At 51.9% G+C, this 18641-nt stretch overlaps 1 protein-coding gene and 1 non-coding gene across 5 annotated transcripts in view; both read left to right on the top strand.

The window, feature by feature from the left end:
* The window catches only part of ZBTB38 (zinc finger and BTB domain containing 38), a 43851-nt gene extending 29498 nt beyond the window's left edge, over nt 1-14353 (top strand). For 2 of the 4 annotated variants that reach the window (XM_038743856.1, XM_038743864.1), the window contains exon 2: nt 5864-10732. In XM_038743856.1, coding sequence (XP_038599784.1) covers nt 5864-9472 — 3609 coding nt within the window. In that variant the 3' untranslated portion in view covers nt 9473-10732. Of the gene's footprint in view, nt 1-5863; nt 10733-14047 lie in introns of those variants that run through there. The other 2 variants (XR_005449815.1, XM_038743877.1) reach the window with 2 other exon arrangements.
* Nucleotides 14354-16059: 1706 nt separating this feature from the next.
* Nucleotides 16060-16196, top strand: LOC119934550. Its single transcript, XR_005452959.1, has one exon. It is a non-coding gene; the product is annotated as a small nucleolar RNA SNORA7 (small nucleolar RNA).
* Nucleotides 16197-18641: the final 2445 nt, after the last annotated feature.

Below are 18641 nucleotides of genomic sequence, written 5' to 3'. Positions count from 1 at the left end.
CCACCTGGGCTGCCCACACTGGCCAGCTTTGCTGTCCAGTCTGGGTGGCTCTGGGCATGGCCCTGGCTCACGCCAGGTGCCCGGTGGCCAAAACAGGCCCCCTCAACTCCTGATGGGTCTGTTACTGAGGCTTCAGGCATCTGGGGCAGAGAAGGGATGTCAGCAGGGCAAAGGCCATGCTAAGCAGAGGTGTCCAGAAACAGGGGACCAACTTCTCGATGGCCAAATATCTTGGAAAATCTGGAGCGGGGATGGCCGGGTGTGGACAGCCAGGGTGTGCCAAGGGAGCATGGGTCTGGGGATCAGCCCCAATGTCTCCAGAACTTGCCCTTTCCTCTCCAGAGAAACTGCTACAACGCTAATCCAAGGACTTATCCTCCCTTCACTACTGTATTAGCCTTCTCACTGTCCTCCCTGCCGCCTGTCTCTCCCGACTCCAGTCCACACTTCACTCTGTTGCACGGATCATTCCTCTGAAAAACTGTTCAGTTCATATCTCCCCATTTCCCAGAAACCCCCAGTGGTTGCCTATCTACCTCCGCATCAAACAGAAACTCCTTTCCGTCGGCTTCAAGGCACTCAGTCAACTCTCTTCCCTCCTACCTAACCTTGCTGATCTACTACAGCCAATCCGCACATTCCACTCATCTAACACCAACCTACTTACTGTACCTCGATCTCGACTCTGTTTCTGCCGACCCCTTACACTCATCCTCTTTCTGGCCCAGACCTCCCTCTGAATCCACCCCCCTCCCCAACTTCAAAGCCCTCCTAAAATTACATCTTCAAGAGGCCTTCCCTGGCTAAGCCCTTATTTTCCCTTACCCTCTCTCCCTTCTGTGTTGCCTCTGCACTTTATTGGGTACCCTTAAACACTTAGATACTCAACAACCAACCCTATCCTTAATTTATTTTAACGTCCATCTCCCCCCGTAGACTGTAAGCTCCTTGTGGGAAGAGATCGTGTCTACCAGCTCGATTCTATTGTATTTTCCCAAGCAGTTAGTCCAGTGCTCTGCACACAGTAAGCGCTCAATAAATACCATTGATTGATTGATTGATAGATTGATCAACCCTGTTAGCTCAAGTAAGAATCCAGCTTTCAAGCTCCAGAATTCGCAGAGACTCCCGAGTCAAATAGTAGGCACTGTCCCAGTGGACATTGCCCAGCTCAGCCCTTAGCTGCAGCTCAGTTTCCAAGCCAGATGTTACCCTGTTCACCCTTTCCCACGCGCCTCTCTCATTCTAAGATGCACGACCCAGCAGGGCTGGTGAGAGAGCGCCATGGAGGCTGGACCAGCAGGAAAGCCAACCTCCAGGAGAGCTGGCAACAGCAGGATCCCCAAACAACTACCGGATGGTGAGCTGAATTTGGGAAATAGGAAGGCAAGGAGAGCAGAGGGAAACAGAGGGGAACATAGCACAACAAAGTCACATCACAGTTGACAACCCGGAGTGAACTGCTGCAGATAGACTAGCACGGCTCACAAGGATAGAAAGGCTCTTCTGCAACAAGAGCTTCTTAAGGATGGTGAGAAAGTAGGAAGGCCAAAGAGCCAAGTACCACAACAAAAGCAGACATGGGAGCCTGACAAAGGGATTGTCTTCATGGGATCCCAATGCGAACAGGGTTGTGGGTTCCACATTGGCCTCTTCACTCGCCCAGGGCAAATTCCATCACCAGTAGCTTATTCAAACACAAAGGACAAGTGGGTTTTCCCATCATGGCAATGTAGCCAAGTCACAGAACTTTGAAATGTTTGTGGATCGGAGCTTTCTTGTGTGCTTCAGCCCTGAAGGGATCTTTGCTCTCATCCTAGAAACCCCACTTATTCATCGAAAATAAATGTCAGGCACAGGGACCCATGGATTAATTACTCTCTCCCCATTCAAAGCCTTACATTCCTTCATTTCATTCAGTTGTATTTATTGAGTGCTTACTATGTGCACAACACCGTGCTAAAGGCTTGGAAAGTACAATTCAGCAACAGATAGAGACAATCCCTACCCAACAATGGGCTCACAATCTAGAATGGAGGAGACAGACAACACAACAAAACAAATAGACATCAGTAACACATCTCCTTCAGGAGGCCTTCCCAGACTAAGCCCCCTCTTTCCTCTTCTCTCACTCCCTTCTGCATCACCCTGACATGCTCCCTTTGTTCTTCTCCCCTCCCTGCCCCATGGCACTTGAGTAAATAGCTGTAGTTTATTTCTATTGATGTCTGTTTTCCATCTAGACTGTATGCTCACTGTGGGCTGGGAATGTGTCTTTATTTGTTGTATTGTACTCTCCCAAGCACTTAGTACAGTGCTCTGCACACAGGAAGTGTTCAATAAATATGAACGAAAGTATGAATGAAAGTCAGCCAAATCAGGCCCACAGTGTTTTCGGGGGCCTCTTCTTCTGGCTATCTGCCCTGGCAGAGTAAAAGCTCCCCATGGCCCTGTACCAGGTTAGAGATGGTGTGTTGGGAAATTCATGGCCTTCACTCTGGCCCAAATCCTCATCACTTCCTGGCTAAACTTCAGCTCCCTCCTTCTCATGGGTCTCTCTCTGCTTCCATCCTCATGCCTCTTCCCAACACTCAGTTGCCCAGGTTTTTGTCTACAAAGGCCATTCTCCCATGCTCAAAAATATCCAATTGCTAGCCATTTCTCTCACATAAAAAATAAATGTCTGGCCGTTGGCTTCAAAACTCTCTGACAGCTCTTTCTTACCTTCCTTACCTGGTTTTTAACTTTCTTGCCTTTCGGCTCCACTCTCATTACATTCCAGCTCATGCTCTCTTTCTCCTTCCTCCAATGCTCACTCTCAACTCTTCCACTTCCAACCTCTTTGCCATGCTTGGAATTCCCTTCTGCTTCAAATCCATCATAACCATACCCCCTCCTCACCTTCAAAGCCTCCTGAAATTCCGCCTCACCAATCAATCAATCAATCAGTGGTATTTATTGAGCACTTGCTGTGTGCCTAGCACTGTACTAAGTATTTGGGAGAGTACAATATGAAAGAATTGGTTGGTTCTTTCCCTGCCCACAAGGAGCACATGAAGTAGAATGCTTCTAGGAAGCATTGTGGCTTAGTGGAAAGAGCACAGGCTTGGGAGTCAGAGGATGTGGGTTCTAATCCCACCTCCCCCACATGTCTGCTGTGTGACCTAGGGCAAGTCATTTAACTTCTCTGTGCCTCAGTTTCCCCATCTGTAAAATCGGGATTAAGACTGTGAGCCCTACGTGGGACAACCTGATTATCTCATTTCTACCCCAGTGCTTAGAACTGTGCTTGGCACATAGTAAGCGCTTAACAAATACCATTATTATTGTGGGCAGGGACTGTCACTCTAATTGCTGTATTGTACTGTCCCAAGCTCTTAGTACAGTGCTTTGCACACAGTAAGCACTTGGTAAATACAGTTGAATGAATTCATTAATTCCCCAATTAGCTGCCACCTCCCTAGTCACACAGCCACCCGTAGTACTTATGTAAATATCAACGTATTTATTTCACATATTTAGTCTTTGTTTTCCATACTTTTGCTCCTTCCAATTGTGTTTATATTTTTTCTTCTGCTCTGCTAGTGCTACTAATAAAAACTATGGTACTTTCTAAGTGCTTACTTTGTGTCAAGCACTGTTCGAAGCTCTAGGACAGAAACAAGATAATCAAGTTGGGCACAGTCCCTGTCCCATGTGGGGCTCACACTCTAAGTAGGAGGATGTATGATTTAATCTCCATTTAACAGATGAGGAAACTGAGGCACAGAGAAGTGAAGTGACTCACCCAAGGTCCACCCAGCTGACCAGTGGTGGAGCCAGGTTTAGAACGCGGGTCCTCTGACTCCCAAGCCTGTGTTCTACCGGCATTTAGTACAGTGCCTGGCGCATAGTGAGCGCTTAACAAATGCCATAATTAGTATTTCCACTGGGCCACACTGCTCATCGTGTACATATAATAATGGTGGTATTTGTTAGTGGGGAAGTAGCTGACACATAAATTCCCCCCACTTCCAACCCTTACTTTGCCTCCAGTAGCCTCCTATGCTCTATTCTTCATTATCATCATCATCAACATCATCATCTGTATTTTCTGAGCACTTGTTGAGTGCAGGGTGCTGTACAGAACATCTACTGGGTACAGAGCACAAGCCGGGTGGGGGTAGTCGGGGGAGGAGAAACTGGAAGCTTCTTCAGGATATTCATTCATTCAATCGTATTTATTGAACGCTTACTGTGTGCAGAGCACTGTACTAAGAGCTTGGAAAGTACAATTCGGCAACAAATACAGACAATCCCTGCCCAACAACGAACTCACAGTCTAGAAGGGAAAAAAATAATGGTATTTGTTAAGTGCTTACTATGTGCCAAGCACTGTTGTATGCACTGAGGTAGAGACAAGGTAATCAGGTTGTCCCACGTGGGGCTCACACTCTTAATCCCCATTTTACAGATCAGGTAACTGAGGCACAGAGAAGTGAAGTGACTTGCCCAAAGTCACACAGCTGATAAGTGGTAGAGCTGGGATTAGAACCCACGACCCCTGACTCCCAAGCCCGAGCTCTTTCCACTAAACCACACTGCTTCTCAGGAGATCCCTGCTGCCAGCAGTTTCCTGCAGCTGCCTAAGCTCTCAAAAGATTATTTTTGGCCATGGAACCCATTGCCCACTAAGGTTTTGTTGGGCTTTAATGCTGACTTGCTCCATGACAATACAGGCCAAAAAAAGATTTTTTCTATAGACAAAAGCACTTCAAAACAAGCCCACCTGTTCAGACCAGACTGCTCATTCAACAGCATTTACCTCCAGCAGTGAAAAACAGCTGAAGCTAACTCTTTGGATTTCGAGAAGCAGCATGGCTCAGTGGAAAGAGCACGAGCTTGGGAGTCAGAGGTCGTGGGTTCTAATCCCGGCTCCGCCACTTTTCGGCTGTGTGACCTTGGGCAAGTCACTTAACTTCTCTGGGCCTCAGTTACCTCATCTGTAAAATGGGGATTAAGATTGTGAGCCCCATGTGAGACAACCTGATCATCTTGTATCTCCCCAGTACTTAGAACAGTGTTTTGCACTTAGTAAGCACTTAATAAATACCATTATTATTATTATCAAGAGTAAACTCACCCTCATCTTTGAGCTGGTGACGGAAGATGGTCTCTGAGCTGGAAATCAGTACGTCTTTTGGTCTTCGATCAGTCAATCCATGAATGGTGTTTATTGAGCATTTACTGTATGCCGAGCACTGTACTAAGCACTTGGGAGAGTAGACTATAATAATAATAATAATGATGGCATTTTTTAAGCACTTACTATGTGCAAAGCACTGTTCTGTAACATAGCTGGTAGACACATTCCCTGGCCACAACAAACTTAGAGACTAGAGGGCCTTTGAAATGTGAATTCCAGAAACTCGGAATTTAACCCAGGGTCCACGTGGAGGGGATGCAACAGAGTAAATGTCAACAGCTAGCCATCACTCCAGCTCTTCCTGTATCACTGACAGGAGTCATCCTTTTGGACTCACTTTACTCTTTCAGCCTCTGCCATCTTTCCCCAAGGGACGGTCAGAGAGCTATAGCTGGAGGAGGCGGACAAGGTTAGAATGTAGCGAACGTTAAAAAAGAGAAAAGCCTTGGTTTCTCCCCCATTGCCCCCACTGGTTGGGGAACCGAAGCAGCTGGAGAAGGGGATGGGAAGCGGGGAGAGAGGGGTGGTCAGGTTCCATGGGAAGAATTCCAATTTAACCCTCTCGAGACCCGTCGGGGACCGGGGCTAGGGTAAAGAACGGTGGGACCTCTTTGATAGCCATGGATCCCAGTCAGCCCCCGTGATGCCCGCTTAACTGTCGCTTCCCTCTCGTTTCAGATGACAGTCATGTCCCATTCAAAGGGACTCAAGGACGACTGCCACAGCGACACGGTGCTGTCTGTCCTAAACGAACAGCGCATCCGGGGCGTGCTGTGTGACGTCACTGTCGTCGTGGGGGACACCAAGTTTAAAGCCCACAGCAATGTCCTGGCCGCCTCCAGCCTCTACTTCAAGAACCTACTGTGGAGCCGTGCCGTCTGCGGCTCTGGCCACGTGCTGGAGGTCGACGACCTCAAGGCCGAGGTGTTCACGGAGATCCTGAATTACATCTACAGCTCCACCGTGGTGATAAAGAGACGGGAGACAGTGACGGATCTCGCCACTGCCGGGAAAAAGCTGGGCATACCGTTCCTGGAAGAGCTGACGGACGGCGGCGGCAGCCCTCCCGGCTCCCCTGGGCCCCCGGCCCTGTCCTGTGCCACGGAACGGGGAACGGTGAAAGAGGAGAAAAATGAGAAGCGCCCTGAAGAGCCAGCCATCACCAACGGGCCCCGGATCACAAACGCGTTTTCCATCTTCGAAACCGAAAATAGCCCCAACGTGTTTTCCCCGCTGGACTTGAGGGCGAGTTTCAAAAAGGCCTCGGACCCGCCACGGGGGCCCGGCCTCAGCGTGGAAACTGGAGGGGCCCGCGCCGGGGTGGAACTGGTCAGCACGCTGGCGGAACACTCCTACGCAGTTTCCTCGGGCGTAGAGGGCTTCCCGGGGCGCCCCTTTCCGGCACGTGGCACCAGCCCCCCACACCTGCCCCGGGAGAAGGATCCGGAAGTCCTCCCGGCCAAGGCCGCAAAGCGCAGAGCCTCGACGCCTGCGTCCCAACTCCCCGGCTCAGGGGGAGCGAGAGCCAAAGTGCCAACCCCCAAGGGAGACCCCGCGGCGGCCCACCAGGGAAAGGCTGCAGCGCAGGTGGGCCTCTCTGTTTCTCCATCACCCAGCAGGGCAGGTGAGGCCCCTGCGCCCAGGGAAGGGGCTGACAAAGTGCCGCCCGTCCTGGGCCCCGGGGTGAAGGCCACTGCCCCACCTGGGTATGACTGCTCCTTTTGCACTGCGCCTTCCGAGGACCCGGCTCTGCTCAGGGCCCACCTCCGACTCCATAGTCCCCCGCACCAATCCCCATTGGGGTGCAAGGGCTGTGGCCGGCAGTTCACCACCCTGACTCGCCTGGGCAGGCACGAGCAGACCTGCGCGAGGGTCGATCACCCGGCCACCCCTCCCGTCCCCATCGCCGGAAATGCCGGGAGCTTCTCTGACCCACCCACGGACCACGTGGGCCCTTACACCGGTCCAGAGCCAGTGCTCCCCACTAGCCGGGCGGCTGAGCTGTCTGGCTCCCAGGGCCCCTTGCCCGAGGCAGACCACCTGGTGAAGGTGGTAGAGGGGCAGCTCCTGTACACGTGCTCCGTGTGCCGGCGCAGCTATGTCACACTGTCGAGCCTTCGGCGGCACGCCAATGTCCACTCGTGGCGGAGGACCTACCCTTGCCATTACTGCAACAAAGTGTTCGCCCTGGCCGAGTACCGGACCAGACACGAGATCTGGCACACGGGGGAGAGGCGGTACCAGTGCATCTTCTGCCTCGAGACCTTCATGACGTACTACATCCTCAAAAACCACCAGAAATCCTTCCACGCCATTGACCACCGCCTCGCAGTCAACAAAAAAGCGGCAGGAGGCGGCCTCAAGCCCAGCCTCTACCCATACAAGCTGTACAGGCTGTTGCCAATGAAGTGCAGGAGGGCCCCGTACAAGAGCTACCAGAGCTCTCCCTACGGAGATGGCCTTGAGGAGGGCCGGCCTCATGGAATCGCTCCCGGTTCCTGCCTGATCCCAGATCCCACCGGGGCCAAGCGTCCAGGCCCGGACTTCCCCGGCCACGACAGCATCCCACCCAGCGGGGCGGTGGTTCCACAGAGCGGCTCTCCCGGGCGGGACACGCTCCCGACTCTGAGGGCCCCACTCGTGGCCTCCTGGGGAGTGGACCTCTTGACGACAGCCATCCAGGGTGACTTCTACTCCTCCACCCAGGGGTCTGCACCCTTGGTGGGACCAAACCTCCCCCCGAGTGTCCTGGGGACCACGTCTGGGATGCCGGCATCCCACAATGGCGGCGAGGCCCCGGTTCCCGGGGTGGGCTATGGGCAGTCAGCTCCATCTGTCATCATGCACAGCGGCAGGGTGTCCTCCGTCATCGTGCACAGCAACACCATTGCCACCATGGCGAGCAGCTGGCCCAGTGCCCCCCGAGATCCCACCGGCATGGCCCCGCGGGAAGATGTCCAGCCCAGCCCTGACCCCAGGGGCCAAGCAGGGAGCAGGCCCAAGGGCGTCAAAGACAAGAAGAAGGCCACACCACGTAGCAGCCGAGGGGGGACTCTCGAGGAACTCGCATCCACCCCTGGCCCTGGACCGTCGGCCAGCAAAACAGCCAGCCCGGCACGGGAGACAAGCAAGACCGAGACGTACATTGCCAAACCTGCCCTCCCTGGCACTTCGGCGGACAGCAGCGTCGCCCCTCTCTGCCAGATCACGGTGAAGATCGGGAACGAGGCCATCGTGAAGCGGCACATCCTGGGCTCCAAGCTCTTTTACCGGAAAGGAAGGAGAGCCAAACGGGCCCCCGAAGAGGAACTCCGCCCTCCCGAGAGCGAGCCCCAGAGGGCGGCCCGCAGCCCTGCCGGGCGCTGCCGGACGGAGCGGGTGGAGATGAGCGAGATGTTCGACGATGTCAGTGACCAGGACGCTAACGACAAACCGTGGCGCCCCTACTACAACTACAAACCCAAAAGGAAGTCCAAACAGCTGAGGAAAATGAGGAAAGTCAAGTGGAGGAAAGGAGGGCCCGGCAGCCGGAGTCCGAGAAGTGAGCAGAAGGCCTCAGGGGACAAGGTCGCCGCCCTGGAGAAAATCCCCCCGGAGGGCGAGGGTGAGGGCGAGGGCGAGGGCGAGGCCACCCCGACGATGCCCAAGCTCCTCTGCGAGCTCTGCGATGGGGACCACCCTCCGCCCACGGCAGAGAGCCAGGCCGAGGACCAGTGGCCTCCCGCCTCCCCTCGGCCTTACGCCTGCGAGTTCTGCCAGAAGCAGTTCCAGAGCCCGTCCACCCTGAAGATGCACATGAGGTGCCACACGGGCGAGAAGCCCTTCTGCTGTCAGACCTGCGGGCGGGGCTTCTCCGTCCAAGGGAACTTGCAGAAGCACGAGCGCATCCACCTCGGGATCAAAGATTTCGTCTGCCAGTACTGCCACAAGGCCTTCACACTGAGCGAGACGCTCAAGATCCACGAGAGGATCCACACGGGGGAGAAGCGCTACCACTGCCAGTTCTGCCTGCAGGGTTTCTTATACCTGTCCACCAAGCGGAACCACGAGCAGCGGCACACCGCCCAGGGCTTCGCCTGCTTCCAGTGCCCCAAGGTCTGCAAGACTGCGGCTGCCCTCGGCATGCACCAAAAGAAACACTCTTTTAAGAGTCCCGGGGCCCAGGAGGGGAAGGACTCCCTGTGTACCGAAAGCGCTAAACCCCTCGAGAGCCAGCGTTTCGGGCGCTCGGAGGGCAGTGAGACGAGTAACGTTTTACAGAGCGGGTCTGCGAATGGCATCCTCTGAGCGAGCCGGGAGGCCCCAAGTGATGGAAGCTGGGAGGGGAGCGGGGAAGGGTCTGATGTCACTCTGCACCCCACTCCCCACCCTGAAACAGGCACAGGCACAAGCCTTTGGACTTGTGTAAGTTCCCAAAAAAGTGACGTCCCTCTCCTTCTTCCAGGGTGTCGGCGGCACGTGATGCATGCACGTTGTGCTGACAATGAGAAAGGCTCCAGGGTCAAGCTCTGGGGGGCGGGGAGATTTCAACTCTTCTTTTAGTACTTCTGCCAGAGGAAAAAGTTTCACTACCGTGGGAAAAGTTTGATCGATTTGAAAATGCTGGCCCAGCCCCCACCCCTAAGGTGGACAGCTTGGGGAGGGGGGTCAATGTCAATCACTCTGGGGAGTAAAGGCCCCGGTCCGAAAACCCCAACTTTGGAACGGTTAACCGATGAACAAAATCAGCCCGAAGATCCCTCCCTCCCCTCAGAGCTCTGAGGTGGCGAGACTCATCTGTTCCGGATGGGTGGGAGCTCTGCGACCGCAAACCTCGTCACTCACACACGCCGAGAGCCGCTAGCTTGGCCTTGCCATTCCCCAGTTGACTGTTAGGGGGATGAGTGGGAGGCCAAACTGGATAATAATAATAATAATGGTACTTTTTAAGTACTTACTATGTGTCAAGAACTGTTCTAAGCGCTGGAGCACAGTTCTGAGCACACCGGAGCACTGTTCTTCTGCTGAGGGTTCTGGAAAACCAGGCGGAGGGCGCTTCAAGGGCCAGCAGGCCCTTGCCATTTAACTGCCCAGGGACAAGAGTTTTCCTGTATCGAGAGTGTGGCTGGCAGACTACCTGATTCTAGTCCTCGCCCGGGCTTGGTATGCCACCTGGGGCGTAAATCGTACCTGTCCCCGGGGGGACGGTAGCTAGAGTTGGCCAGGATCTGCCCCTTAGAGCCATGGGGGGAAGTTGGTAAAGCACCCTTGTTCCCCCACCACCGGCTGTTGAAGGGTCAGTTCCAGTTGACACACTCTGTCGCTGTCCCCGGGCCATCCCGGCCCCAGGGGGTGGCCACTAGTCCCACCTGGGCCAGCAGCCCGAGGGAGAGGCTAAAAGGACCTCTCCAGGCCCCGCAAAAGGACTGAGGGTCACTCTATGGATGGACCACTGCCTGGGTGAGAGGCAGCTCCAGCGGCCCTGGAACTGCTCTCAATCTGTCAGTCAATCAGTGCTGTCTCTTGAGCCACTTACTGTGTAAAGAGCACTGTGCTAAGCTCCTGGGAGGGTACAAAAAGAGAAGTAGGTCTAGGCGATCCCTGCCCACAGTGACCTGACGGTCTAGAGGGTGAGAATGACATTAAAGTGGGTCACAGATGGATAGGTACATAGGTGCCGTGGGGCTAAGGAAGAGGTGATTATCCAAGCAATTAAGGGAATGGACCCAAAACAATTCTGAGTCAGGGGATGAGTGTTTATTTGGGGAAGGTCTCCATAGAGTCCCTGTGATGTCTTCCTTCCAACTGAGCATCCTGGCTCTCCCAGTGAGCCACAGGGAGCCGGCCACCGAGCGCCCAGCTGGCTGCCCTAGAGGATCTGGATTGTTCTGGGAAGAGACGATCCGTGCCTTCTGCAACAGCAGTGGCTGCTAGGTAGAGCCCTCGATTCCACTAGGCCCGGAAGGCCTCCTTTCCCAAGTCCTCCTTTGCCTTGTGTAAAATTCAAGGTTCTGTTCAAATCCGGGCCAAAGCCTAGCGAGGGTGGGTGTTGTTCCTCCTGTCGACCGGCCTGGAACTTGGCCCAAAACACGATCTGCTTTTCTGAACAAGGAAGCTGAGTTGGCTGAACACAGTAGCCAGGTTAGCGGTACATAAGAGCTGGGTTGGCTGAACAGAGCGGCTTCTTTGGCTGTACCTGGTAGCCAAGTTGACTCTGCATAGCAGCTGGCTTGGCGATAGCTGGTAGCAGAGTTGACTGTACAAGGCATCTGGCTTGGCAACAGCCTGTAGTTGCTGTGACTCTACCAGGTAGCTGAGTTGACTCTAAATGGCAGCTCGCTAGGCAATAGCTAATAACAATAATAACGATGGTATTTGTTAAGCACTTACTATGTGTCAAGCACTGTTCTAAGCACTGGGGTAGATCCAAGCTAATCAGGACGGACACGGTCCACGTCCCACATGGGGCCCACAGCATTAATCCCCATTTCTAGACTGTGAGCCCGTTGTTGGGTAGGGACCGTCTCTATACGTTGCCAACTTGTACTTCCCAAGTGCTTAGTACAGTGCTCTGCACACAATAACTGCTCAATAAATACTATTGAATGAATGAATGAATGAATTTTAGAGATGAGATAACTGAGGCCCAGCGAAGTGCAGCAACGTGTCCAAAGTCACCCAGCCGACAAGTGGCGGAGCTGGGATTAGAACCCAGGTGCTTCTGACTCCACTAGGCCAAGCTGGTAGTTGCTGTGGCTGCACCTGGTAGCTGAGTTGACTGTGGCTGTGGCTGTGGCTGTCCTCGGTAATTGGGTTGGCAGTACTTGGCAGCTGGATTGGCTCTACCTTGTAGATGGGTTGGATGGGTTGGCTGAACACAGTAGCCGGGTTGGGGAGGATTATAATAATAATGATGATGATGGTATTTGTTAAGCGCTTACTACATGCCAAGCACTGTACTAAGCACCGGGGTAGATACAAGGTAACCAGGTTGTCCCACATGGTGCTCAAAGTCTTAATCCCCATTTTACAGATGAGGTAACTGAGGCACAGAGAAGTTAAGTGACTTGCCCAAGGTCACACAACAGACAGGTGGCAGAGCCAGGATGAGAACCCACGTTCTCCGACTCCGGAGCCTGTGCTCTCTCCAGTGGGCCATGCTGAGGAGTCCACACTATGGCCTTGGGAAGGCAGTGGGGCCCTGGTGCAGATCCTTGGTTGGCACCTTCTCCTCCCAAATCAAAGCAGCCGCTGAAACCTACCAGCCAAGACCTCAGAGGTCATCCAGGGACCACATGTGACTTGTTTTATTTCTTTATGGTATTTGCAAAGTGCTTCCCGTATGCCAGGCACTGTTCGGAACCCTGGGGAAGATACAAGCTAATCAGTTTGGACGCAGTCCCTGTCCCACACAGGGCTCACAGTCTTAAACCCCATTTTGTAGATGAGGAAGCTGAGGCACAGAAAACTTGTTCTGAGGGGAGAGGCCATCAGAGGCGGAGGTCCAGGTGAGAACTCCCCTTGGAAGGAGGATTCCATGGGAATCAGCTGCTATGTTGGCCCCATTTAGCAGATGGTGTAGAGACTGGAGGGAGAGGAAATATTTTCAACTCCAGAAAGTGGTCCCAGGGATTGCCCATATTTTGTCAGGCAGTAGCCTCAGTTTGTCTCCATTGTTCCCAACTGTGGGTCTGTTTCACTTCCCTCTAGGCTGTGGGCTTGTGTGCAGGAAATGTGTCGACCAACTCTGTTACATTGTACTCTTCCGAGCAGTTAGTACAGTGCTCTGCACATGGTAAGTGCTCAATACTGCAAGCCCCATGTGGGACAGGGACAGTGTCCAACCTGATTTAACTTGTAATTACTCCAGCACTTAGAGCAGTGATTGACACATAGTGAGTGCTTAACAAATACCATAAAAACAAAATGTGATTGAACGAGTGAATGACTGATTGATTAATGGATGGATGGATACGAGGCCAGAGAGAGAAGGGGGCTACTGCTAGTGAGCCCAGCTTCATTTGCCAGGTGGCCCTGGCCTGCCTTTACTACAGCTGTCTCTCAGTCACTCTGGGTTTTGTGCCGGGGATTTTCAGTGGAGCCGAACAAAGCCTCACTGGCTAGAGCGGCAACCAGAGTCCCAGGAATCAATCGATGGTATTTATTGAACAACTTTTTTAACGGTATTTTTTAAGCATTTAGTATGTGCCAAGCACCGTACTAAGCCCTGGGGTGGTACTAGGTTGGACACAGTCCATGTCCCACATGGGGCTCACATTGTTAATCCCCAACTTACAGATGAGGTAACCAAGGCCCAGAGAAGTAAAGTGACTTGTCCAGGGTCACACAGCAGACAAGTAGTAGAGCCAGGATTAGAACCCAGGACCTTTGACTCCGAGGCCCGTGCTCTATTCGCTAGGCCACGCTGCATCTCCACTCGCTTACTGCGTGCAGAGCACTGTACTAACTAATGTTAACCCAGGCTTCCAGTTGAATTCTTTTTCTTTCTCTAGAAGTTCATTCCACCTTCGGGGAGTGTCCCAGGTCAAATGCATTTTGGCTGCTTTAGCCACCGACCATTCCAAGGGTCACAGACTCTTCAGTTGTGACGTGGTATCGTGCAGCGAAAAGTCCCAGGTCTCTGCGTGGGAGGCCCTTGTCTTCATAGACTTGTATGCGGATCATTGTAGACCAAAGCAAATATCGGCAGAATACTTATACACAAAAAGATAATTTTACAAGTATTTTCTATAACCGTAGCATTCGTAAAAAAAAGTAATGTTGATAGCCTGTGTTTGTTTGGGGGATGGGTTGTATATTTTGATAAAAAAAAATGCCCAACGACTTGACTTTGTAACTCTGTATATTCTTCATGATTTATAGTGCAGCGGTTTTAATAAAGCATCTCCAAGTTTCTAGTATGCGGTGGAAGAGTTATCAGAAGGAATATGTCAAAGTTACAAGTCAGCTACTGATGACCAAACTCGCCCAAGGTGGACTGCGATATCTGTAAAGGATGAACATATTGAATGCTGTACATGATAGACTGTTCTCTGCTACATTGTAGCATCTGTATTTTGTTTAAAAATATTATTAAATGCAAATGTTAAGGGTTGGAAAAGCCTAATTTTATTTTTAGAAGAAATGACTCTAAATTGGTTTTGCTCGATTAAAATGGCTTGTTCCTACTGACGTCTCCTTTCAGTGCTTGAGCCACTCGGTGGCCATTAGCCTTCTCGGCCCTTACGTTCCCCGAGCCGGGCTAACATCCTTCTCTCTGAGGGGGAGTTTCCAGCAGCAGTGGCAACCGACAGGACTGTGGCTGGGCCAGTGTTGGGCTCAGAGAGGTTCCGAGGAGGGCTAGTGTCTGGGTCCTGGCAGGAGACCCTCTCAACCTGGGCCCTGGGGTGTCCGAATCCATTAGAGATCTCTGGCTCTCTGGGGGTCGGGGGAGGGACGGGGGGATGGTATCTGTTAAGCACTTACTATATGCCAGGCACTGTACTAAGAGTTGGGGTGGATACAAGGAAATTGAGTTGGACACATTCTCTGTCCCCTGTGGGGCTCACAGTCTCAATCCCCATTTTACAGATGAGGTAACTGAGGTGAAGTGATATGCCCAAGTCCACACAGCAGACAAGTGGCGGAGCCAGGATTAGGACGCTTGACCTTCTGTCTCCCAGGCCCGGGGTCTGTCCGTTACACCATGCTGCTTCTCAAAATAAGAAAATGTGGTATTTGTTAAGTGCTGACTGTGTGCCAGGCACTGGACTAAGCGCTGGGGTGGATACAACTAAATTGGATTGAACACAGTCCCTGTCCCACCTGGGACTCACAGTCTCAATCCCCATTTTTCAGATGAAGTCACTGAAACACAGAGAAGTGAAGTGAGTTGCCCAAGGTCACACAGCAGACAGGTGGGGGAAAGAGCTGACTCTGGGTATGGAAGAGGTGATGTCCTCCTGAAGTAACCTGCCAGGGACAACGGCCCTCCTGATCCTCCAGCTACACTTCTCTTAGCCGTTCTTGGGCGAGCGGGCTGTGGGCAAGCCGTTCCCTGGTAATCCACCCTGCTGAAGCCCTGGGAACAGGGCTGCTTCCCTCACGGTGGCCTCACCCCTCATGCTAGGAGACAAGCGGAGGAGGTGTACCCATCTCCATCACTCTGAGAGATATCCCTAGCCTGCTCTTCAGGCCCCAGTCTGCTGCTTGTCCAAATTGGCTTTTTTAAAAAGTTGGTATTTTTTTAAGCACTTACTATGGGTCAAGCACTGTTCTATAAGCACTGGGGTAGACTCAAGATAATAGGTGCCACATGGGGCTCACAGTCTTGATCCCTATTTTACAGATGAGGTAACTGAGGCTCCGAGAATTTAAGTGACTTGCCCAAGGTCACACAGCAGGCAAGTGATGGAGTTAGGATTAGAACCCAGGTCCTCTAACTCCCAGGCCTGTTCTGTTTCAGCTAGGCCATGCTGCTTCTCATTAGGCTACCCTTCCATGGGGAATTATACTCCCTCCCTCTGCGGATGGCTGTCCATGAGTTACTTCTCCGGGGCTGTGGAGGGAACTTGCCCCTTCCACCTCTTATGTCTGTGGCCTCTTTGGACTCCCACCTGACTCCTAGTTAACCTCCCTGAGAGGTTTGTTACCCACATGCCCTGTCTTTAGGGTTTGCTTTGCCTTGACCTGTCTACATGTTTTGTTTTGTTTTCTGTCTCCCCCTTCTAGACTGTGAGCCTGTTGTTGGGTAGGGACCGTCTCTATATGTTGCTAACTTGTACTTCCCAAGCAGTTAGTACAGTGCTCTGCACACAGTAAGCGCTCGATAAATACGATTGACTGAATGGATGAATGACCAAATCAGGCCATTTTCCACGGTCTAACTCACCTCGCCCCTCTCAGGGTCGCACCTGAGAGTTTCCAGTACTCTAGCAGTCTCGACTACGGGAGGGAGAGTCAAGCAGAGGCCTACCCATTCCATTCCTAACTTGGGCAGCTGCTAGCTAGTGGAAGACAATCTGCTACAAGTCAAAGCTCACCTGTGCTAGGCAGCAGTGGCATGGGAGAGAGTCGAGGACGGAGACTCAGGTTTACCGTGTGGAAGAAGGCAATGGTAAGCCACATCCGTATTTTTATCGAGAAAACCCTATGGATCCACTACCAGAACGATTGCAGATGGAGGTGGGGCGTTCTGGGGGAGATGTGTCAGTGGCGTCATTATGGGTCGGACACAACTCGAAAGCATAAGACAATAACAACAACTCACATCGGGGAGTGGTTCACCTAGTTGCTGCTCTGTTGATTTGTGGATCAGAGTATGTGGAGGGATATTTGGGGCCCCTAAACCATATTTCATTGTGTTGGCCAGGGGTTGGAGACTGTGCCTGTCACACTCAGCTTCACCCCTCAGTCTGGGTTGTTTTTATTTCGGGCGGGCAGTGGGGTGTAGCTGCAGTGAGGGAGAGGATGTGTTAGGGAGGAACAGGGAGGGAAAAACTGGGCTTTTAGTACCCATTCCAGGGTTCATTCATTCCTATGTGTGATGGAACTAACACATAGAAGCAGCATGGCTTAGTGGAAAGAGCCCAGGCTTTGGAGTCAGAAGTCAGGGGTTCAAATCCCGGCTCCACCAATTGTCAGCTATGTGACTTTGGGCAAGTCACTGAACTTCTCTGTGCCTCAGTTACCTCATCTGTACAATGGGGATTAAGACTGTTAGCCCCCGTGGGACAACCTGATCACCTTTTAACACCCCCAGCCCTTAGAACAGTGCTTTGCACATAGTAAGCACTTAATAAATGCCATCATTATTATTATTATTATTATTATCATTATTATTATTAACTAATCAAGTGTTCCCTGCCTCTCTGAAATCAGTGCGGGGGGGGGGGGTTTGCCCCTCCCAGCCCCAGGTCATTTATCTGCTGTGTGACCCTGGACAAGTTACTTAGCTTCTCTGTGCCTCAGTTACCTCATCTGTAAAATGGGGTTTAAGACTGTCAGCCCCATGTGGGACATTGATTGGGTCCAATCTGATTAGCCTGTGTCTACCCCAGTGCTTAGAACAGCACCTGGCACATAATGAGCGCTTAACAGATATGATAAAAAAAGTGCCATGTGGTAAGCAAAGAGGAATGGGTCAAGGGTGGACTGCCCAACATCCTTATTACCTCTCTGACCTCGGTCCCCTGTAGCCATTTCTCTCCCAATCAATTACCAATCACTTGAACGTATTATTATTATTAACAATAATAATAATGATAATTGTTAAGTGCTTACTTTGTGCCAAGTACTGTTCTAAGTGCTGGGGTAGATACAAGGCAGTGAGGTTGTCCCACGTGGGGCTCACAGTCTTAATACCCATTTTACAGATGAGGTAACTGAGGCACAGAGAAGCTGTGACTTGCCCAACATCACACTGCTGACAAGTGGCGGAGCTGGGATTAGAACCCACGACCTCTGACTCCCAAGCCTAGGCTTTTACCACTGGCTAAGCTGCCAGATCCTGCAGCTTAAGAGTTTAGTTCAACTGGTTAGCCAAGACCTGGCCAAGGCCTCAGCCTCCAAATTGCTTCCTAGAAAAAATGGCGACTGACTGTGAGGCTCTGAACATGGACGGCCTCTCTGAACCTGGTGTCGTCCATCACGTCCCTTCCCTGCATTATCACATAAACTTTGACCCGGGGCTCTTGCGGCGGGACTGTGCTGGAACCCGTGAAGTCTGAGCTGCTTCCATAGGCTGTCCAGGCAAAAGTCGACACAGACATTTGGCCGTCACCCCCTGCCTTTAGAGGACATAAGGTCACTGGTCTTTACCTAGGCTTCTTTGCTGGCCTTACCTCTTCCACTTTCATTCATTCATTCAATCGTATTTATTGAGCGCTTACTGTGTGCAGAACACTGTACTAAGCGCTTGGGAAGTACAAGTTGGCAACATATAGAGACGGTCCCTACCCAACAGTGGGCTCACAGTCTAGAAGGGGGAGAAAGAGAACAAAACAAAAACATACTTACAAAATAAATAGAATAAATATGTACAAATAAAATAGAGTAATAAATACGTACAAACATACAAACATACATGTAAGCGCTCAATAAATATGATTGAATGAACACACAAGTGCTGTGGGGCGGGGAGAGGAGGGAGCAAGTTGGGGTGATGTGGAGGTGAGGGGAAGCGGAGGAAAAGGGGGCTTTGCTTCCTCTTTTTTCTTCCCTAGCACACGTCAAGCCTCCTCTCCCCATTGTGCTGCCTCCTCCTTTTCCCTCTCCCATGCTGGTCAAACATCTGATGTGAAGGACCCACAGCCAACCAGAAGCTGTTGACTTTTCTGGTTGTAAACTGGGAAGGAGAAGACTGGGGATTCTTTGAGCAAGCCGGATGGACTTCCCTAGCAATCAGGATGTGTTTGAGGTGTTCCGCCATTTGTCATGCGGGATACCCCTCCGGGATCAAAAGCACATTTTCTCCAAG

The sequence above is a fragment of the Tachyglossus aculeatus genome, chromosome 1 (assembly GCF_015852505.1).
Source record: "Tachyglossus aculeatus isolate mTacAcu1 chromosome 1, mTacAcu1.pri, whole genome shotgun sequence".
In the NCBI taxonomy this organism is placed as follows: Eukaryota; Metazoa; Chordata; class Mammalia; order Monotremata; family Tachyglossidae; genus Tachyglossus; species Tachyglossus aculeatus.
Note: the sequence above shows the minus strand (reverse complement) of the source record. Positions and strands in the feature narration are given on the sequence as shown.